Source organism: Rhizopus delemar, genomic scaffold (assembly GCF_000149305.1).
Source record: "Rhizopus delemar RA 99-880 supercont3.1 genomic scaffold, whole genome shotgun sequence".
Lineage (NCBI taxonomy): Eukaryota > Fungi > Mucoromycota > Mucoromycetes > Mucorales > Rhizopodaceae > Rhizopus > Rhizopus delemar.
Window position 1 is genome coordinate 3932760 of NW_027137827.1, and position 17975 is coordinate 3950734.

General features: G+C 33.7%; 3 protein-coding genes and 1 non-coding gene across 4 annotated transcripts; 1 reads left to right on the forward strand and 3 right to left on the reverse strand.

The window, feature by feature from the left end:
- The first annotated feature begins 1205 nt into the window (after positions 1–1205).
- Positions 1206–1278, forward strand: RO3G_19018. The gene has a single exon. It is a non-coding gene; the product is annotated as a tRNA-Arg (tRNA).
- Positions 1279–4270: 2992 nt separating this feature from the next.
- RO3G_01513 (uncharacterized protein) lies at positions 4271–8688 on the reverse strand (the record flags this gene model as incomplete). Its single annotated transcript, XM_067656104.1, has 19 exons — positions 4271–4291; positions 4469–4801; positions 4906–5081; positions 5216–5266; positions 5330–5674; positions 5844–5874; positions 5936–6060; positions 6114–6260; positions 6312–6543; positions 6608–6745; positions 6800–6872; positions 6921–7002; positions 7053–7143; positions 7213–7416; positions 7474–8065; positions 8134–8213; positions 8280–8423; positions 8475–8582; positions 8647–8688. 19 exons carry the CDS (start codon positions 8686–8688, stop codon positions 4271–4273), a joined length of 3015 nt encoding a protein of 1004 aa, XP_067512205.1.
- Positions 8689–11124: 2436 nt separating this feature from the next.
- RO3G_01514 (uncharacterized protein) lies at positions 11125–12724 on the reverse strand (the record flags this gene model as incomplete). Its single annotated transcript, XM_067656105.1, has 4 exons — positions 11125–12078; positions 12131–12240; positions 12295–12450; positions 12499–12724. 4 exons carry the CDS (start codon positions 12722–12724, stop codon positions 11125–11127), a joined length of 1446 nt encoding a protein of 481 aa, XP_067512206.1.
- Positions 12725–15409: 2685 nt separating this feature from the next.
- RO3G_01515 (uncharacterized protein) lies at positions 15410–17458 on the reverse strand (the record flags this gene model as incomplete). Its single annotated transcript, XM_067656106.1, has 9 exons — positions 15410–15693; positions 15746–15904; positions 15954–16036; positions 16092–16391; positions 16445–16782; positions 16838–16990; positions 17041–17168; positions 17228–17343; positions 17400–17458. The coding sequence occupies 9 exons, from the start codon at positions 17456–17458 to the stop codon at positions 15410–15412; spliced, it is 1620 nt and encodes a 539-aa protein (XP_067512207.1).
- Positions 17459–17975: the final 517 nt, after the last annotated feature.

Genomic DNA, 17975 nt, shown 5'->3' on the forward strand with positions numbered 1-17975 from the left:
TTGGCTTAATCTTAAGAGATTGTTTTTGATGGATATACTGCAATAATATACTCAGAAGTGTTGTATAATGGTAAAAGTAATAAAGAAAAAGGTGGAAACAAAGATCAAGAAACAGTGTGAGTACTTTTTGAGACTAATCTTTATTTCAGTTTAAGTTTTTTAGTAAAAATTATTTTAATTGAAGGCAGGTATTTATATCTTATTGAGTGAGTGGCTTGATATCTTCTATTGTGATCGTTCTTCTAATATTCAGGTACTTTAGCAAGCGTTATCTATAATTATGATTATGAAAACTTTTCATTTGTTCTTTTGTATGTCTGTCATAGATTATCTTTTTATTCTGGGAATTCCTCACTGATTTGAATAACGTTATTTTACGCGATATTTCAATTACGTGAAAGATGAGCAATATTCCTGACAATGGATTGGATTTTGTTATTTTAGTTGATACTTCTTCTTATCAAAGAACTCTCATGAATACAATACATATTCTAAAAGAACATGTTTAATTGGAATTGATTGTATGATCTTATTTAAATAAACTTGTATTTTATTTTATTTTAATTATGATCTTGTATTAAGACTTATATTTATTAATGTCAACTACAATCAGTTACTGTTCTACAACATTGTTCAGTTAAATATACTGTTTTGTTCACAAAAATAAAAATAGAGATTTCAATAGGACTCAAAGTTATATATAACTTTATTTAATAATATATGTCCAGAGTTTATATACTTTTCACAGTATAGATATTAATATATATACTATGCAGATGGCGAAATGCCCATAGCATTATGCAGATCTTTACATAATTTAATATAAGCACTTGCTTCTCATTCACCAGTCTATTTTGGTAGATATACATACATATTAATAAGACTACATTTCCATATACTCACACTATCAATCGTTAATAACGCTTGATTGCTATACAATGATTATCTTTGAAGCACAACATATACAATAAAGACTCTATATATATATAAATGAATGTGAACACAAAAGGATCGAACAATAAGTATTTGTTTGTTAGACAAGCTTCCAAGGAAAGAATTTAAAACTATAAATCGGAAAAAAGGTGTACTCCCTCTTTATTCAAACAATGTTAAAACAAAGCACGTCCGCTGCAGGAATCGATGACGTCAGCAGATCACGTGATTAAGCACAGCACTATTTATTAGAGTTTTAATCAAATATGTGAGGGGCTATGGCCCAATGGATAAGGCGTCTGACTACGAATCAGGAGATTCCAGGTTCGACCCCTGGTAGCCTCACTTGTATTTTTGCAGCCTAATCTCGGGTAAATAAATATCCGCTATGTCTATTATTTTTGTAACACTGTTGTTGCTATGATTATGAAGATGTGAACGCCGAAACCTTCAAGTTTTAATTTTTGACGTTGTAGCACAAATGATGTAATTTTAGATCAAGAGAACAATGCTGATCACAAGAATAATTTTGATGTCCAGCGACATTGATGTCGTTCGACATAGATGTCAAACAACACTGAAAGATATACAGTCAAGTTTTTTTTAGTACCACGCCAGTTAGAAAATGAACTTTTGCGTAACAACCTATTTGAAAACGGAGTATCAACTCTTTTGCTTGAAAACCAAAAACAACATAAAATTATAAAAACCAAAAACATATAAATACCCTTATATCTTATCCCTATTTTTTACTTCACTTCACTTCACTTTACTTTTGAATTTTATATTCTTTTTATATTTTCTTTATTTTATAAAACAATAAATCCATCAAGCGTTCAATTGAAACCCTTTGGTCTGTGTTCTATTTTAAATACTGAAGTCCCTTGAAGTCAATAATCTTCATTGTAAACCTATTCCTAAACCTCAAGAGTTTAACCTATTCTAACAAGTTTGATCTACTATTAACAAGATCTGGTGGTCACTATCGACAAAACTTACATACTTAAAAACCTAAACCCGCAAACAAGCAATATACTAAAGAAAATTACAACACAAACAATAAGCCACGCCAATTTTTATATAAATAAGATGAATATTTTTAAACAAAATAACATTATCCAATTCAATAAATCAAATCTTCTTACGCTTAAAAAGCAATCTTTTCTTATTGGATCACAATAACCTTTTCTTTTCTTTTTATTTTTACTTATTCTTTCTGATCTGATACCCGAGTTATCACAAATCAAGAAAGATCCCTTTTATTTTTATCGTTTATCAAACAATCTTATTCTTAACCTTATTGATCTAAAAAGATCTGGTGGTCACTACTCAAAGACAATTTACTCTAAAGAACTGTTAAACGTTCAATCAAGTTACCTAAACTCAAGTCATTCAAGACTTCAAACCTCAATTTAAACAAATCTACATCACTTTAACACAAGCCAAGTCCCAAGTACTAACAAGTTACAACGTTTTGTAAATCACTTTACAAGTTGTCATTATTTTACCTATTTGACAAATTTTTAACCATTTGATATATTTTTTACGTTTTGATATTTTTTTAACCTTTTGAAATATTTTTAACCACTTCAAGATTTTTTAACCTTCGTCAATATTTTTACTTTTGTAAAAATTGAACTTTATATTTTTTGCTTATAAAAAGCCTGGCTTTTTATTCTCTTTTTGAAAAACTTCACTTATCTTATATTCTTTTTATATAAATAACCAATAAATCAAGTATCTTTATCCCTTAATCTTTTGGTATAACTCTCTTAAAACACAAGCAAGACAAGTCCCTTGAAGCAAATTATCTTCATTGTAAACACTTTCAAATCTCTTATTAAATTACTACAAACAAGTCTGATCAACTCAACAAGATCTGGTGGTCACTATTAGCAACGAATCTACCTTTAAAAACTTTTATCAAATCTTCTTATCAACTCTATCATCAATCTAAAAGCCTATTCAAATCTCAAGCCATTAAAGCAATAAAAATTACACTGTAACGAAAATGGCAATAAGGATGCACAGAGATTAGCCGAGTCAAGTCAGAAAGATAAAAAAAATTAAAAAGATAAAAAATGTTGAAAAGATAAAAAAAGTTGAAAATATAAAAATGGTGAAGAAATTGTTAGTCAGTTTAAATAAATCATATATTTCTACTCAATAATTAACAAACTTTAACAAGAAAGTCCCTGTTCACTTAAACTTTTTACTCTACTTTAACCTTTATCAAGAAACAACGTATTGATCTTACATATAAGATCTGGTGGTCACTACTTATCAAGCATCTGCTTAAATCCTATATAAAACAACAACTTACAAGGCTATCACAACCTTAACATCAAGCTTTACAAGCAATCTTAACTCAAATTAACTCACTTACAACAAGCCAACCTTCATATAACAGTACCTTACTTCAAAAATTTCAACCCAAACCACAACCTGACTAAAATAACAATATGAATTCCGAAACATCCTACAAGCTTTAACATTTGACATTTTGTAAATCCAAATGTTGACAAAACAAAGTCGAATAATGTGATAGATACCCACTCATGGTATCGTCGATTTCTAAGAATCTAATTAGCTCCTTATACATTTATATTCCATATCTTATTCCCTCCCAAAAAAATTGAATACTTATGCTTAGGCTGAAAGATATAGGGAGAAAGGGAAAATATTATTTTATTACAAAGAAGGAAAATAATGCGTGGCTCTGAGAGCATCTATCACATTATTTGACCTCGTTTCGCCAACATTTGGATTTATTTTTAACATTTCTTTATACATACTCGATCTACTCTTTTTTATTTAAATCCGCTCTTTATAAGGACAGATCTTGTTTCGACTTGTTAAGAATGGTAATCTTTGGCTACAATCATGTTACTTTTCCCAATTTGTGATAAACAAGTTAATAAATAGCTTTCAAATGTTGAGTTGATGTCATATTATTGGATTCTTTTAAGATATAATGCAATACCTTTGCTTTGCTAAGGCCACACTGCCATTTTTTACTATTTGAAATTTCCAGTTAAGTTTTCCTTCCTAAACCAATTGAAGAATCTTCTTTATTTCTATCAAGAAAGAACATCAGGTTCCTTCTTGGTGTGAATGATACTTTCAGAGAGTACTTAAGTCATTAGAAAATCAAGGTATTCAAAATTAATATAAACAATGCCAACATTATGGATTTAGTTACAGAAAAAATTGGAGATACGTATTTTACTTTAGTGAATAATTGTTTGAATGAGGATTTTGCTGAAACATCTATTACTGCATTTTTATTCATTCTCTCACATAATAAACCATACATCTGTCAATATAGCCCCTTTTTTTATTCAAAAAAGTTAGTCAACTATAATAATTAAAGAGTGGGGTATTATGCCGAATGAAGAGGCGCGTAGATATTTTGAGTAAATATAGGCTGAGGATGGTATGGTGGGGGAAGGCACATGACAGGCTGAGGAGAAGGTGGCTTCTTGTCTTCTTCTTTCTTCTCTTCCTTCTTCTTTTCCTTTTTCTCTTCCTTTACTTCTACAATAGTAACACCAAATTGGCGAGGACATCGGATGACATGCCAGTAGAATTGCCAAATAACAGAAAATAAAAGAACAGCTGCAACAAGTGCCAACATGACCCGCACAGGTGTGCTCATTAAATAGGTATTGTGATGATTAGGATTTCCATCGAAAATCAAAAGCCAAGGATTGATGAAGCCGGTATGCACGAAAAAGTCAAGGCCAAAAAAGAACAAGTAGGAGCCAATAAATGCAGTACAGAAAAATAGTGTGTAAGTTTCTGCAAAGTAGAGTAAAATGAAAAAAAGTACACCAAGGCCAATGATGAAACATATACGAGCGACTTTCTATATAGCAGAAAGAAATAATAGATTAGGTCTTATTCTTTGTTTTTTCTCTATTCACTTACGATGATGATAACTAAATCCTCTTTCCAGGACATAATATATACCGCTAAATAGAAACCACCTAATCCTGCTAGGCAATAAATGCCAGCAGGATAAAAGAAAACAAACAAGAATGCACCAAGTAAACCTAATCCAGCACTAACACAAATGTAAATTATATCAGCCAATGGATAACCACCCACAGGTTCGTTATTGACGAGGCCAATCCATGTCATTGTAGCTGCAAACAATGAGTTAGTATGTAATTTGTATTTTTTTTTAATCATCTACCAAAGAAAATAAAGCCAACCAGTGCCATAGTTGGGCGAAAGAAACGAAAGGCGAGTATGAGAAAGTACAGACCGATGATCATACATAATGTTCCTACAAATCCCTGAGCTGGACTTATACCGTCACCATAAGTATCTAATGTCAAGAAAAAAAAAATTAGGAAAAAATAAGAAAAAAAAAAGCCAAAAGGAATCTTACGCCAAAGATAATCTGACCAGCATTGATCTTGACAAGAGGTTGAGTTTCTGCTACTAGAGGGAGTTGACGTTGGATTCACGCTTACAGTCGTCGTTACCGTAACCGGCCCGCTATTACCACAATTGATTGTCTCTGTCACAGTTTTCCAAAGACGATTAGTATCGTCTGGGGTAAAAGCAACTAATGCACCGTTTTTATATTGTCGACAAACACTTGCCCAATTTTGATAAAGTTCCAGGTTTGTCTGGACATCATCTCTTTTAACAAAATGAGTAGGCCTTTCGGGCAACAGGGTAGTTGTGTGTATGGATTGAACCGTTTTAGTGGGTAAAATCATGCATGACGCTTCATTAAAAAATAGAAAAATGAACAATAGTATATATGGGACCATTATAATAAAGACAACGAAAACAAAGAGACATCAAATAGAGATATTATATAAATGTGTATACAAGTTGTGTGTCTATTACCATTTATAGGCCTATGTTTTGAACCCTTTTTACACCAATCCCACCCTTCTTTTTTTCTCTTAATTCAGCCATACGCTATATAAAACATATTAAACATTTGTTCTATTCACACACACTCTCTTGTCTTTCTATTTACCTGTCTTCTTTCTTCTCTTCGACGTTCAAGCTCATTCTTTTTCTGGTCTTTATCAATACTAGTTGCTTTGCTTGATGTATCTCTTAATGTTGAAATCATTGAATCAAGACCATCATCTTCTGTTGCTGTTGGAAAGGATGATTAAAAGTCCAAGCAAGCTCTTTTTATTATGTCTTACCTGGTGCCTTTGGTTTACTGTGACCCAACTTCATTGATCCTTGTGCTTTGTTGCCGCTACTAAAAGAGGAAGTATTTGATCCAAAAGACATAGGAGATGTTACACCGTGATGAACAGCCGGGGGAGAGAAAGTTTCGGGTTGATTGTCTTTAAAAAAAATAAGTAAGTTGTTCTCACCATCTAAACAAAGATATATACCCCATGTGTCATTTGCTGTTTCACCAAAATCAAGTGGGGAACTATCCTCATCATCCCATCCATTTGTATCCTCAACCACATCAGGTTCTATACTTTGGACGTCAAATCGAATAGAAGCATTTGTCTGTGGAGGAATAGGAGAAGCAGATGGTATAACTTGGTTAGTTGTAGGGGTATTTGTACCAGATGCGGTTTGCATTGGGTTTCCAATCTCACCATTAGGCGTTGAGAACTAATATTAAAGAGTTAATGGTTTGTAAAGAAAAAAAAGGGTTTTTTTTTTTTTTTTTTTTTACTCGTGATTGAATTGATGATACAGCCCAACCAGCCAGTCCTTTTGTTGCACCTCCCAAGACATTCGCCATACTGGTTGCTTGTGCTACTGCTTCTTCAGAAGTAGGAGAAGAAGTATCAGCTTTGATGGAAGTTTCAGGCTATCAGACAAAAAAAAATTAGAAGTTTTGCTACAATATATTGCAAGTATATACCATGCTTTCAGCAAATTCTTGAGCTTTTCTTATAAATGTATTTAGAGCCTTAAAAGCTTGATCGCGTACTGGTCTAAAGAAGTTGAGTTAATGACAAATTCCTCCTACCTCCACAACTTACTTTTCTTTATCAATCAAAACTACAGAAATAGCAGGTATTATCTTTGCTGTACATTCTTGTGCATCATAAAATTCAGCGGTAGCTTTAAAACGTTAAGTTTAAGTTGCATAAATCAGCCTATAACTGTATTACCATTTAAAGCCATTAAGGCAGCTACTCTAGCATGGTGAAAGGTATCCCTTAGACTTCGAGTAAAGGCAGAGATTAATACCTTTTTCCTTGTCTTGCATTGGGAAAGAAATATTATTTTTTTTAGTAAAATAGATGTAAAAAAAAAGAAGCAATTGCTTACGTTTTCGCTTAGATGCTTTGCTATTTTTCCAAGACAAATCGTAGTGTTTGTTCTAATCCCTGGTTCAGGATCCATTTGAAGTTTTGCCAAATATTTCAATAAATCATAATTAATGATGCGTTCATTTAATTTTGGTACTAAGAGCAAGACCGATTTAATTGTTTGTTCACGGATCAGAGGAACAATATCTGTAAATCCAGTGGCCTAATGAAATCCATCAGCTAGTGTTTTTCTTTCAAGAGTGAGTCTCTGATGACTTACAACATTTGGAAATACTTGATCTGTCACCATTTTATTTGTCATATGCCCAATGAACTTTGGCATATTCTCCAACAAGCTAACACGTATCGCACGATCAGGAGAAGCAAACATTCGGATGACGGGTTCAATAACAATAGATTCATATTCTTCATCTGATAAATGATCACCCACTTTTATAATCGCACTAAGCACTTTGGCTCCACCCGATCCATATTCAAATGCTTTCATGAGCTCTGGTAATATTTTGTATTTACAGAATTGTCCGGGGAATGATTCAATATAAGAATCCAACTTTTTAAAAAATACATCCTTTTCGTCTTGTTCTTTTATACTAATATTTTCCAAAAACAAATTCACCTTTACAAAATCATTTGAGAAAAATCCTTTAGGACCTAATCCTTCGTCCAAAAACATATCTGCACTCGCTCTCATCTTGACATTTGGGTTCAGTAAGTGTGAATAGATACGCAACATACTTTGTGGTATGCTGCCCTTTTGCGATAATAATGAGTCAGTCGTTTCAAATCGATGGTTGTATGCTTCATAAATAAGGCAGCCCAAGTGATACGAATCGATAACTCCTTCTGGTAATCTATATGCATGATTTTATAAATACTGCAAAGTCCTACTAAGAGTTTCCTTTTTTTGTTACTTGCTTACTCCTTTATCACAGTCCATCCAGATTTCTTTACTTCAGGTGTTGCATAACGCTGTGCATCTGGCACTAGACCTCCAAATGTCTATTCAAAAGGGATTTTTTTAAATTCTTTGCCAAACTCCCTTTTTTTAAAGTTTCTTTTTATTACCAAAATAATAGGGCTCTCTTCTTTCATAGAGCAGAGTAATTCGAATCCACCTAGCTTCCATTCACCAGCCTTGTTTGTAAATATGGATGATATTCTTACATTGCCGTGAACCATATCACACGAGGTAAGAAACTTGATAGCATTCTATTATACAAAGTAAATATTAAAAGTTCATTTTTTATACATAGATCTTACTGCAACTTTATAAAGCCCCCAAATGATCAGGTTTTTATCTGGATCTTGGTTGAGTTGGTTGGATAATGGTTCGATTGGATCAGTAACAAACATAATACTTTGCTCTGTCTATCACCATTTTCAATAAGAACTACAATGCATGCTTTCTATTTCTCTCTCTTTTTTTTATTACCTCAATACCATCTAAATAGCGCAAGATGTCTGGATGTCTCATTGTTCTCACTCGCTTAAAGGCATTTCTAGCCAACAAAATCCTGTCCTTATTTTTTATACAATCAAAAACGAAAACAGATACTTCAGAACCATCCTCCTAAAAAAAAGTAAGGAAAGCATAAAAAGAAACAAGTAAAGTAGACTTGCCTTTTTTGTTCCTCGATGAAGATTCCAAAGAGATTGTTCCGAGTAAAACTCAACTTTATCACCAATGTTGTATCCAAATCCCGAATTATCTTTACCTAGCAAAGATAATCCGCTTTTAACAAATCCAGAAAGGAAGGCCATTTCTTTATAATGCAAAAGAAGATGAAAAAAAAGAAAAAAAAAAAGAAGTTACATATTAGGTGGTGACTGTGTGAGTATACAATGTATTTCCGATAGATGAGCTTCTATCCCATCCTGAACCCGTTAATGTACAGATTGTCGATTCTGTCAGAGAAAAACCTTTTGTTAAAAACACATCAATTCAGACATCCTGCCGACTAAACTAGATTATGCACATACATACAGTATTGGCTGAATCAGCCTAAAACAAAACAAACTCAATATAGGTGCAAAACGCCTCTAATTGTCACTTACCTATCAGCCTACTCTCCATAGAGTATTTGCAATCATTGAAGAGCGCTGTGATGTACCTTTTCCAAAGATTTTCATTAATAAATTGGGTAAAAAATGAAAGGTGTGTCTTCTAACTTGATGTAGGGTTCCATTATTCACCATTATGAAACAATTCGTTCAATAAACAAAGCCGTTTACATAACCATCCTATGGACATCAATAAAGAAATCACCAGGAAAAATAATAGATAGGACGTTGTGTCTAATGCTTAACAAACTGCAGGTTTATCTAGTCTACATCCATCATGATTATTTGACTAGTTATCTTGGCAACAGAACCCTTGGTTGATTGTTTGTTTATCCAATCTTGTAACAGTAAAACTTTGTTGAAAACTACTATTGTCTTCAGCTTTACTTGATAGATTGTACCAGTAATGGCATGAGGTTTATATTGAACGGTCAGCATGAATTATAGCAAAAAGGTGTACCAAAAAAAATTTATAGCCAAAGACAAGTGAAATTTACAAGATAAAAAACTGTTTTTTATTTGAAAAGTACTCTTTTTAGTCCTCAAAGCTCTCTAAAGTTTGATTGACTGGATCAATCACGAAAAGATAAAAGTGCATCTAATCTCAAAAAAGAAATAAAGTTGTAATATCTGTGCTGCCGAAACCAACACGTAAAACATTCAAGAAATGATTAAATCGGAAAGGAAAGGAAAAGGAAAGGAGCAGAGAGATGAAGAAGAGCAAAAAAAAAAAAAAAAAAAAAAAGGATGTTTAATTCCTCAGTTATTTAAAATTGATCAGACTTCAGATAAGAGTGGTTGGACCAATCGAACTGCCACGACAAAACATGACAAGCCAATTTTCAAGGCTGCTCCAAGATACCCTACAGATAATCATCTACCAACCAAAGCCATCAGCTCATGGAAGTGCTATCAATAAGGCATAATCATCCTTCAAATCTGGCTTTCCTCCTGTATCACGCGCTGGGTACACCGATGTGCAAGAATGATAGGAGTTTATTAGAATTTTGCTAGATTACATCTGTATCAGATATAGATAACCTTCACTGATAAGGATAGACACTTCAGAGACTACAGTGACTCTCTGGATGAACCCTAGAGTCTTTCTTGGCAACTTTTGGGACAGCGAGCTCTACAGGTCTAATCACCAGAGAATTCATCATCAAACTGAACACAAGGCTGTTGAAGCGTGTCAAAGAACCATGAAAAGATATTAAAGAATTGGTAAATCTAAATATTAAACATAAAAGAATAAAAAAAGCAAAAAGGGCTTTTATCCTCTTTTTTTTTTATTGTCGTTGGACTGAAAAAAAAGATCTAAAAAGGGTCAAGATTTGAATCAATGGATTTTAAGCGACAGTGTTTGATTGCTTTTTTCTTACTTTTCATGTCACTTTAAAGGCGTTCATGGGGAGAAGCCCTCTTTTTGCTTCAAAAAGCAGCTTGTTTATTCAATGATTCTCTCTTTGCTTTAAATATATTTCATAGCTGTACTTCTTTTTCTTTTGTGTTGGTTATGTAAACAAAAGGAAGCAAAAAGCGAAGAGGTTTTTTTTGTCTTATCCACTTAATTGTCTACTTTCTTGTTCATAATGATCTACGTTTAAATTATTTTTACATAAAACAAAATAAAAAAAGAAAGAAAGGTAAGTACATTTTATAATAGAATGAATGGCCATCAAACAACTAGCATTTTATGAAAAGACAAGAGAAAATGAATTCAAAGAGATAGTGAATGGGGTTATTAAAGAACTTAGGCTTTTTTTTTTCCTGTCGATAGTATGACAGCTGTAAACATTATATATTTATTATTAGACGAATATAAGCATATGTATTGCTTCTGCCCTAATCAATCCGAGCCTTCTCTATTTAATTTCTCTTCCATACGAGCAGCTACACAGGCTGTAAGGGCAGCCCCAACACCGCTGCCATCTCTCGCAAGTCCCAAACGAATCTTTTCATGAATGTTCTCAACTTCAGGCATCATTTCTTGAAGAGCTTCATAAAGTCTTTCTTCAAAAGAAGGATAAAATTCATAAAGAGAACCATCAATTCCTATATCATGTCCTTCATCGCTCATACCACAATGCTTGACAATTGCTGAGATCGAGGTCGCAGCCAGACGAGCAGCACGTTTACCTACCAACTCACAGACCTTTTTAATCATCCTTGCCTCCACTGTGGTTATATCATGCAAATTTAGATTGCTGTCTAAGGTCTCCTTTGTATGTTGTAAATCAGGAGAATTGTCTTCTTCAATGCTTGACATGAAGGCTGTCTCAAAGGACCAGTGTCGAGAGATGTCCTTGGCCAAGTTTTGTGGTTTCAGCAAGAGTTCACGGTCAATCATGTCTATGAGCACATTTCGAGTGATTTCACCCAGGTACATGCCTGAGATCATCTTTTCATAGAGTTGAGCATGAGGATTAATGGACTGTCGATCAAGTTTGTTATCAAAACGTGTCAAGGGAAGCACACGTCTTTCATTATCAAAAGCACCAAACTCCATATTAATAATCATCTCTTCTGCTGTTGTCTTGCCTCCCTTCCATTTGCCAATCTTTGACATCTTTTCGATATAAGCACCATTAGCGCCTGTGCCCAAGATGAGACCAGCCAAGGTGTGAGGTTTATTGTATGCGTTGGATAAAAGAGTACCGACTGTGTCATTGACAAGTGCAGAAATCTTGACTGGGACATGTTTTCTTAATAAGGCATCCTGAAGTAATAGGACAGGGTCCTTGTTCACAGCACCCGAGCTAGAAAATCCTTTGGTCCATGTAGAGAGTATACCACGATTGATCTAAACAAAGCATAAGAAACCACCCCCTTCAGATAGCATCACTCTTTTATACCTTTGATTGAAGAATAGGAAAAGAGAAAGTATAGCCCAGGTTGAGTTCCGTTTCATGATTTTCAAGACCATGCTCTGTCAAGAACGTGTCAACACAATCGGCAATATAATCTATAACAAAAAATAATTAAGAGTGTTTCTTTATTGATGTGACAATGATCATACCACACAAGTTACGCATAGGCCCTGTCTTTAATTCCTCTGATACTTTTGATTTTGTAGACACAGTTTGAAACTTGCCATCCCCTTCTAGTGTAACCAGAACCACCCTCAGGTTCGTTCCTCCCAAATCAAGAGCTAAAAAACGTCCTTCTTCTTTACCTGATCAACTCGTCAGATAAAGTTTTACTATCATTTGCTCATATTTACCAGTCAAACGTCCTTCGACATAAGACGGAATCATGGCCAATGTGGCTCCTTCCTGGTTCAAGCCCTTTTCCATTTCTTGTATAAAATGATCACGTATTTCTACAAGTTGGCTTGAATCAATCGTGAACTGATCAATGATATCATTCATAAACGCCTCTTGTTCGGCTGTTCCTCCAATTTCATGAATTTCATAAGCTTTTGGTGTCTTCTTTTTGTTGTTTAACATTTTTTCTAAAGTGAATAAAAAAAGGAGAAAAAAGAACGGTTGAATGGTTGAACCCGTTTTATGCGGCGGGATTTATTCTGTTTGTCAAACAGTTGAAAAATGGATATTGCTTTTTTTTTTTTAAAAAAAAAACAGACTTCTATCAACATTAAGCGAATAAACCCTAATTCTTACCAGAGAAAAAGGTCTTGGATTGTTGACAACAATCTATGCAACTGAGTATGCTATCTGCAAAGGTACAGTCATTCCATGATTTCAAAAAAAAAAAAATGAAGTGATTATTATTATTGCTAATTTAAAAGACCTTCTATTGCCCTTATTTTACCGATTTGATTTATTCTTTCTTTTCAGTAAAGGGGATATAATCTAAACTGCTTTTTCGAATTGCTTGAGAAGAAAAAGAAGAGTTCGGCATTGCCTCTTTAGTGAACATGGTTTCCTGGTGAACATCTTTAAGGCTGTGTCAATTATAGTACACTGCGGATAATGAAATATCAACCAATAGGATATAACCAGTTGATTTTACCCATTGTTCTGTCATATGCTTGTCAAACTATGTACTTTAAGCAATTAGCCTAACAAGAGAGTGCCTTTACATTTACTTTAAGCAATAAAAAATAAAAGAAGGAATTGAAAAGTATGTGTGGAATTATTAAATAATAAAGATATCTCTTTGTTTTATCAGGTGATTTAGATATAACGGAAGACCTGAATAATCCCGTACCACATTATATAAGCCAATATTTGTTTTAGAAATTAGATGTAAGAAAGAATATGGTTTTATCAGACAATCTGCTATAATAATTCTTTATCAGTAAGCATATTTTGAATGTTGCTTCTATGGTTTCTTGCTTAAACCACCCATCCTTGAAAAAAGGAAAACTGAGCCTATTAAAATCAATGTGCTGTCTGTCTTTTCGACTCCGAGATCGGATAAAAGTGCCATAGTTTTTTGAATGCTCGGAATATGAACTTGGATAGACCAGGAATAATGTCTAAATACAAAGCGCTTGGCAGATTTGTACAAGTTACTACTTTAACATCACAACTAAATTCAATTTGTATGCATATAGAAATTATAAAGTATAATTTTATTTAATTCGCTTGGTTTGTTTTCCCAATGACATTCCAATAATAATAATAAATGACAGATCCTTCCTTTGCTTCAACCGCGGAAACGCTCGTCCTTTAAAACATGTTGCCTATTATAACAAGGAAATGTTGCTTGATCTTTTTTTATTTGGGTATTACAGTCATTGTATAAAAGTGTTTTCATTCATTGTTTATGCTATAATCTTTTACGTGTAGCACATATTTCTAATGTCAGAATCAAACTTGGTTCGCTTTTTAAAATGCTAGAACAATCCTTTTCTCGTCTTCACTGGCACGTATCAAGCGATATATTCTATGTAAGCTATTTCTAGTGGCTGAGATCATCTCTAAAGAGCCGAGTCCCCTCATCGGAAGGTAGGACCGTTCCTTTCTGTTCCTGACTCCCTTGCTAACACAAAATCATTGCTGATTGTTTCGGATACGTTGAAAAAATTAAGCGATATGATTCGTCCTTTTGCTGAATGTCGTAGCGTTCGTATAAACTTGTACAACATTTTCAAATACTATGAGTTTCTCATTTATGCTGCATATACAATACCCGTCATAAGATTTTTTTAAAGAGTTGATTCTATACAGCTTCTTCATTGCAATTATTTCTTATGGGCAGCACTTGGGTTTGGTGTTATTAGAAATCATCATATATCCTTTCATTATTTTTTTAATGTTTTGAAGCCTACTTTATTCAGACATCAGCCAATTTCCAAGTTAAGCATGTCAAGCGTTCTTCTCATTGATTAAAGCTATCTTAGGAACTGCAGTACTTCTTACGATGTCTTTAACGGAAAATTGTGATATAAAGATTTGTTCATTTTGTGTTGAATAATAAAGAGTATTGTAACTTGTGTGAATAAAATTAAGAGTTAAATTGTTTATGATTTGTGTCTAAAATTTAGGTTTCACGATTTTATGATGTGTTGATATGATTATAAGACAAATTACATAAGTTAAATAGCATATTGCTTTAAGGAAATTTATTGACACAGTGTTTATATGCATAAGTACAATATATGTTCAGAAGGTCTGAATTGCCAATGAATGCTCTTTTCCTGGTCATCACTACCTTCATCCTGTATAGGATGCGCTCGATAGCCTTTTCATATGATCAGGACTCAAAAAGCAATCCTCTTGATCAATGTGACTGTTGCATTCAGCTTCATGTAGCCTTTTTCTTATTGTGTCTCTTGGTGTCAATTTGAAAGCTTTGCCCAAAGTCAAGCGATGCTTTTTCAGTACAATGTCGACAAGATGATTAATATCACAATCACCAGTAATCTTTTCTGAGCTTTCATCTGCCAAGTTTTCTAAATTTTATAAGCGGTGAGCTTCAGCCCAGCATGTTTCTCGATTTTGCTGGCTGCATATTTTATATTTTAACAAACAACAGTTGCAAACTTTTGTTCACGCACTGCTTAATTGTTTTGTAAAATTTAAATGAAAGTTATATGAGAAAAGGATACCAATTGATTACATCAGCATATTATGGATTAAAAACAGAAATCCAAATTTTATTTTATTTTCATTTTTGTTTTTAGACACTGTATAATCAAAGGGAGAATGGAAGAGGCGTTTTTGCTACGAAATTGCCAGCTCATTTATCAAGTCACCATAGCTGGACATTGTACGAACGTCTTCTTTAGCTTTTAGTCTTTCATAGTACAGTGGGCAATCTAAGGAAGTGCATGGAACATCAGCATAGTCTGTATTAACTTCTACTGTCACAGCATCCAACGCTGAAAGATGAGAGCAATCTTGACAAATGTTCATGATGTGTCTTAGTTTACTCTGTGACAATGTTTGTCGAGAAGCAAGGGTATAAATAGCTTTGTGGGGCTCTTTTGCACATATCTCGCAGATAACTATGGTCATCATTAACTTTGTGCTTTTCTATATTTCGTATCATGTTCTTACCTTGATCTGTCAATTTACTACAGACAACACAGTGAGATCGTGAATAATATTGATCAATACATTTGATATTCTTTTTGTTAGGTTCATTGGTACAGTTCCCTAATCTCAAAAAGGCTGATTTTTGCGTTCGTGGCATATTATCATACCATGACATAATGTCTAAAATACAATTATTAGCATCAAATCTTCATACTTGCAGTAAACCTACCAACACCGATGATGTTGAATATTCTACTGATTGGAGCAATGATTTGCTTGCGAATATAGTACTCAGCATCTAATCGCAGTGTACTATAAACAGGTTAAATATGTTTTCTTCTATTTTTATTTCTTTCCTAAAACTTACTTGTTATTCAAAACTACCTCAGGCCGAATCACTCTATCTTTTAGCTTTGCTCCAGGACCTTTGTAAATAACAACATAGGGAACACGTTCTCCATATTGAGGTTCAGCTCGTATGTCTCGGTTTATCTTTTCTTGAGCTACCAGTGCACCATTGGGTCCGCCTCTGCTGGAGTACGTACCCATTCGAACTTCTTTTGCAATAATAAAGTCTTTTAATGGTACACGGTTTGAAAGCACTTTTGTCCATTGATTATAAAGGTATTCCTTCAATTGAGACATATCCTGTGTTCTAAACAGAATTCTATTTTTGATGTGAGTTATATTTCTCTTAGTGTAAAGTAAAATTAGGCTTACTTTAAACTAGATTCTAATATTTTTTGAGTAGCAGGCGTATGGTCCCTTCTGACTGTCTCAATTCCTTTTGCTTCAAATACAGGTTCTTTGTCTTCAAAGTTTTCATATTTAAAGCCAACATATCTCTTTTTAGCTAAAAGAACAGCAGGATGATATATCTTTTCAAACTTTAACTTGATAGGTTTAGGATTCATGTTTGTAACCGTATCTGCAATTTCATTGCTTAATTTGAATGCTTCTTCAATGGACTTTCCGGGAAAATAGACAAAAACACTATCTGTATCTCCATAGACAACACGAGCACCCCATTTTTCTGTTTCGTTGATTAAATTTATGGTCTTGTTTTATAAAGACATGAGCGCTTTGTGTACGTATAATGATAAATGGGCTTACCCTTTCCAAAGTCTCTCTGCCAGTTTGAACGATACTATCAGCAATTTCAACTGAAGGCATTCTACCAGAAAAGGATGCAGAAGTATAGCCATAAGTTACATTGGAAATAAATTTCAAGGTTAACTGTTTGGCATCAAGCATTCGTAGTAAGCCCTATACAGGGTGAGTAAAAGAGTTTTTGTCTGATAACATGGTATACATACCGGATCATCTTTATAATCTTTCATTGATTTCTTCACCATGACTCTTGTATTTAATAGTTCTTGGAGCATTTTGCCTAATAATCCTTTTCTAATCTCATGTTTGACAAACATGACACCATTAGGGGAAACTATCAAATGAATTCAGTTACTAATTATATGTAAGCGAATCCATATTCCATTTACTTACTGTTAATATAGTCTTTGAGAGATTCTAATAGTCCATCTGGTAAATCAAAAGATTCTAAAACACCAAACCTTGACGATTCTTCAGGCTTCTTGACTCGTCCAAGGCAAGTAGAGTAACTTTGTAAGGCAATGTTGATATATAAAATATTGAATGAAATACTAAATACGCTTACCAATAGTTATAGGCAATCATGATAGATGGATAAAGGCTTTGAAAGTCCAAGACAGCCATTGGACTACTGTAAAACTTTGAAATAGGTTCCATCACTAAAGGTAGACATTCAAGTGACCGTTGTGCTGCAACCTGAGAAGTATACATCAATACAACACATACTTGGGTCCCCTTTCTTTTAATACCTGAGCTCTGCTAGGCGAAATCATCAAGAAATTTTCTGGTTTTGCGATCCGAAGCATGGTAGATTCCACTTTGAATTGCGATCCTCTTGTGATGACTGAATAAAAATCAATACCAAATATCCTGGCTGATTCGCAAGAGCGGGTGATCACTTGCGACGCATCTAGCATACATAGATTCATTTGTACTCTTTTCATATAATATTTAAATAAGCGACACTTTAAAACAGCAGCTCCTTTCTGGTACCACGATGTTAACGTAGAATGTGAAAAGTGGGGAACCCTGTACTGTTATGTAAGTAAAGCAAGGGGTAGGTTCCCACTGTGATTTACCTGTTATGTAATAAGTTATAAGCAACGTTTTCAAATGTATAACTCATTAATGTAAGTTCGCT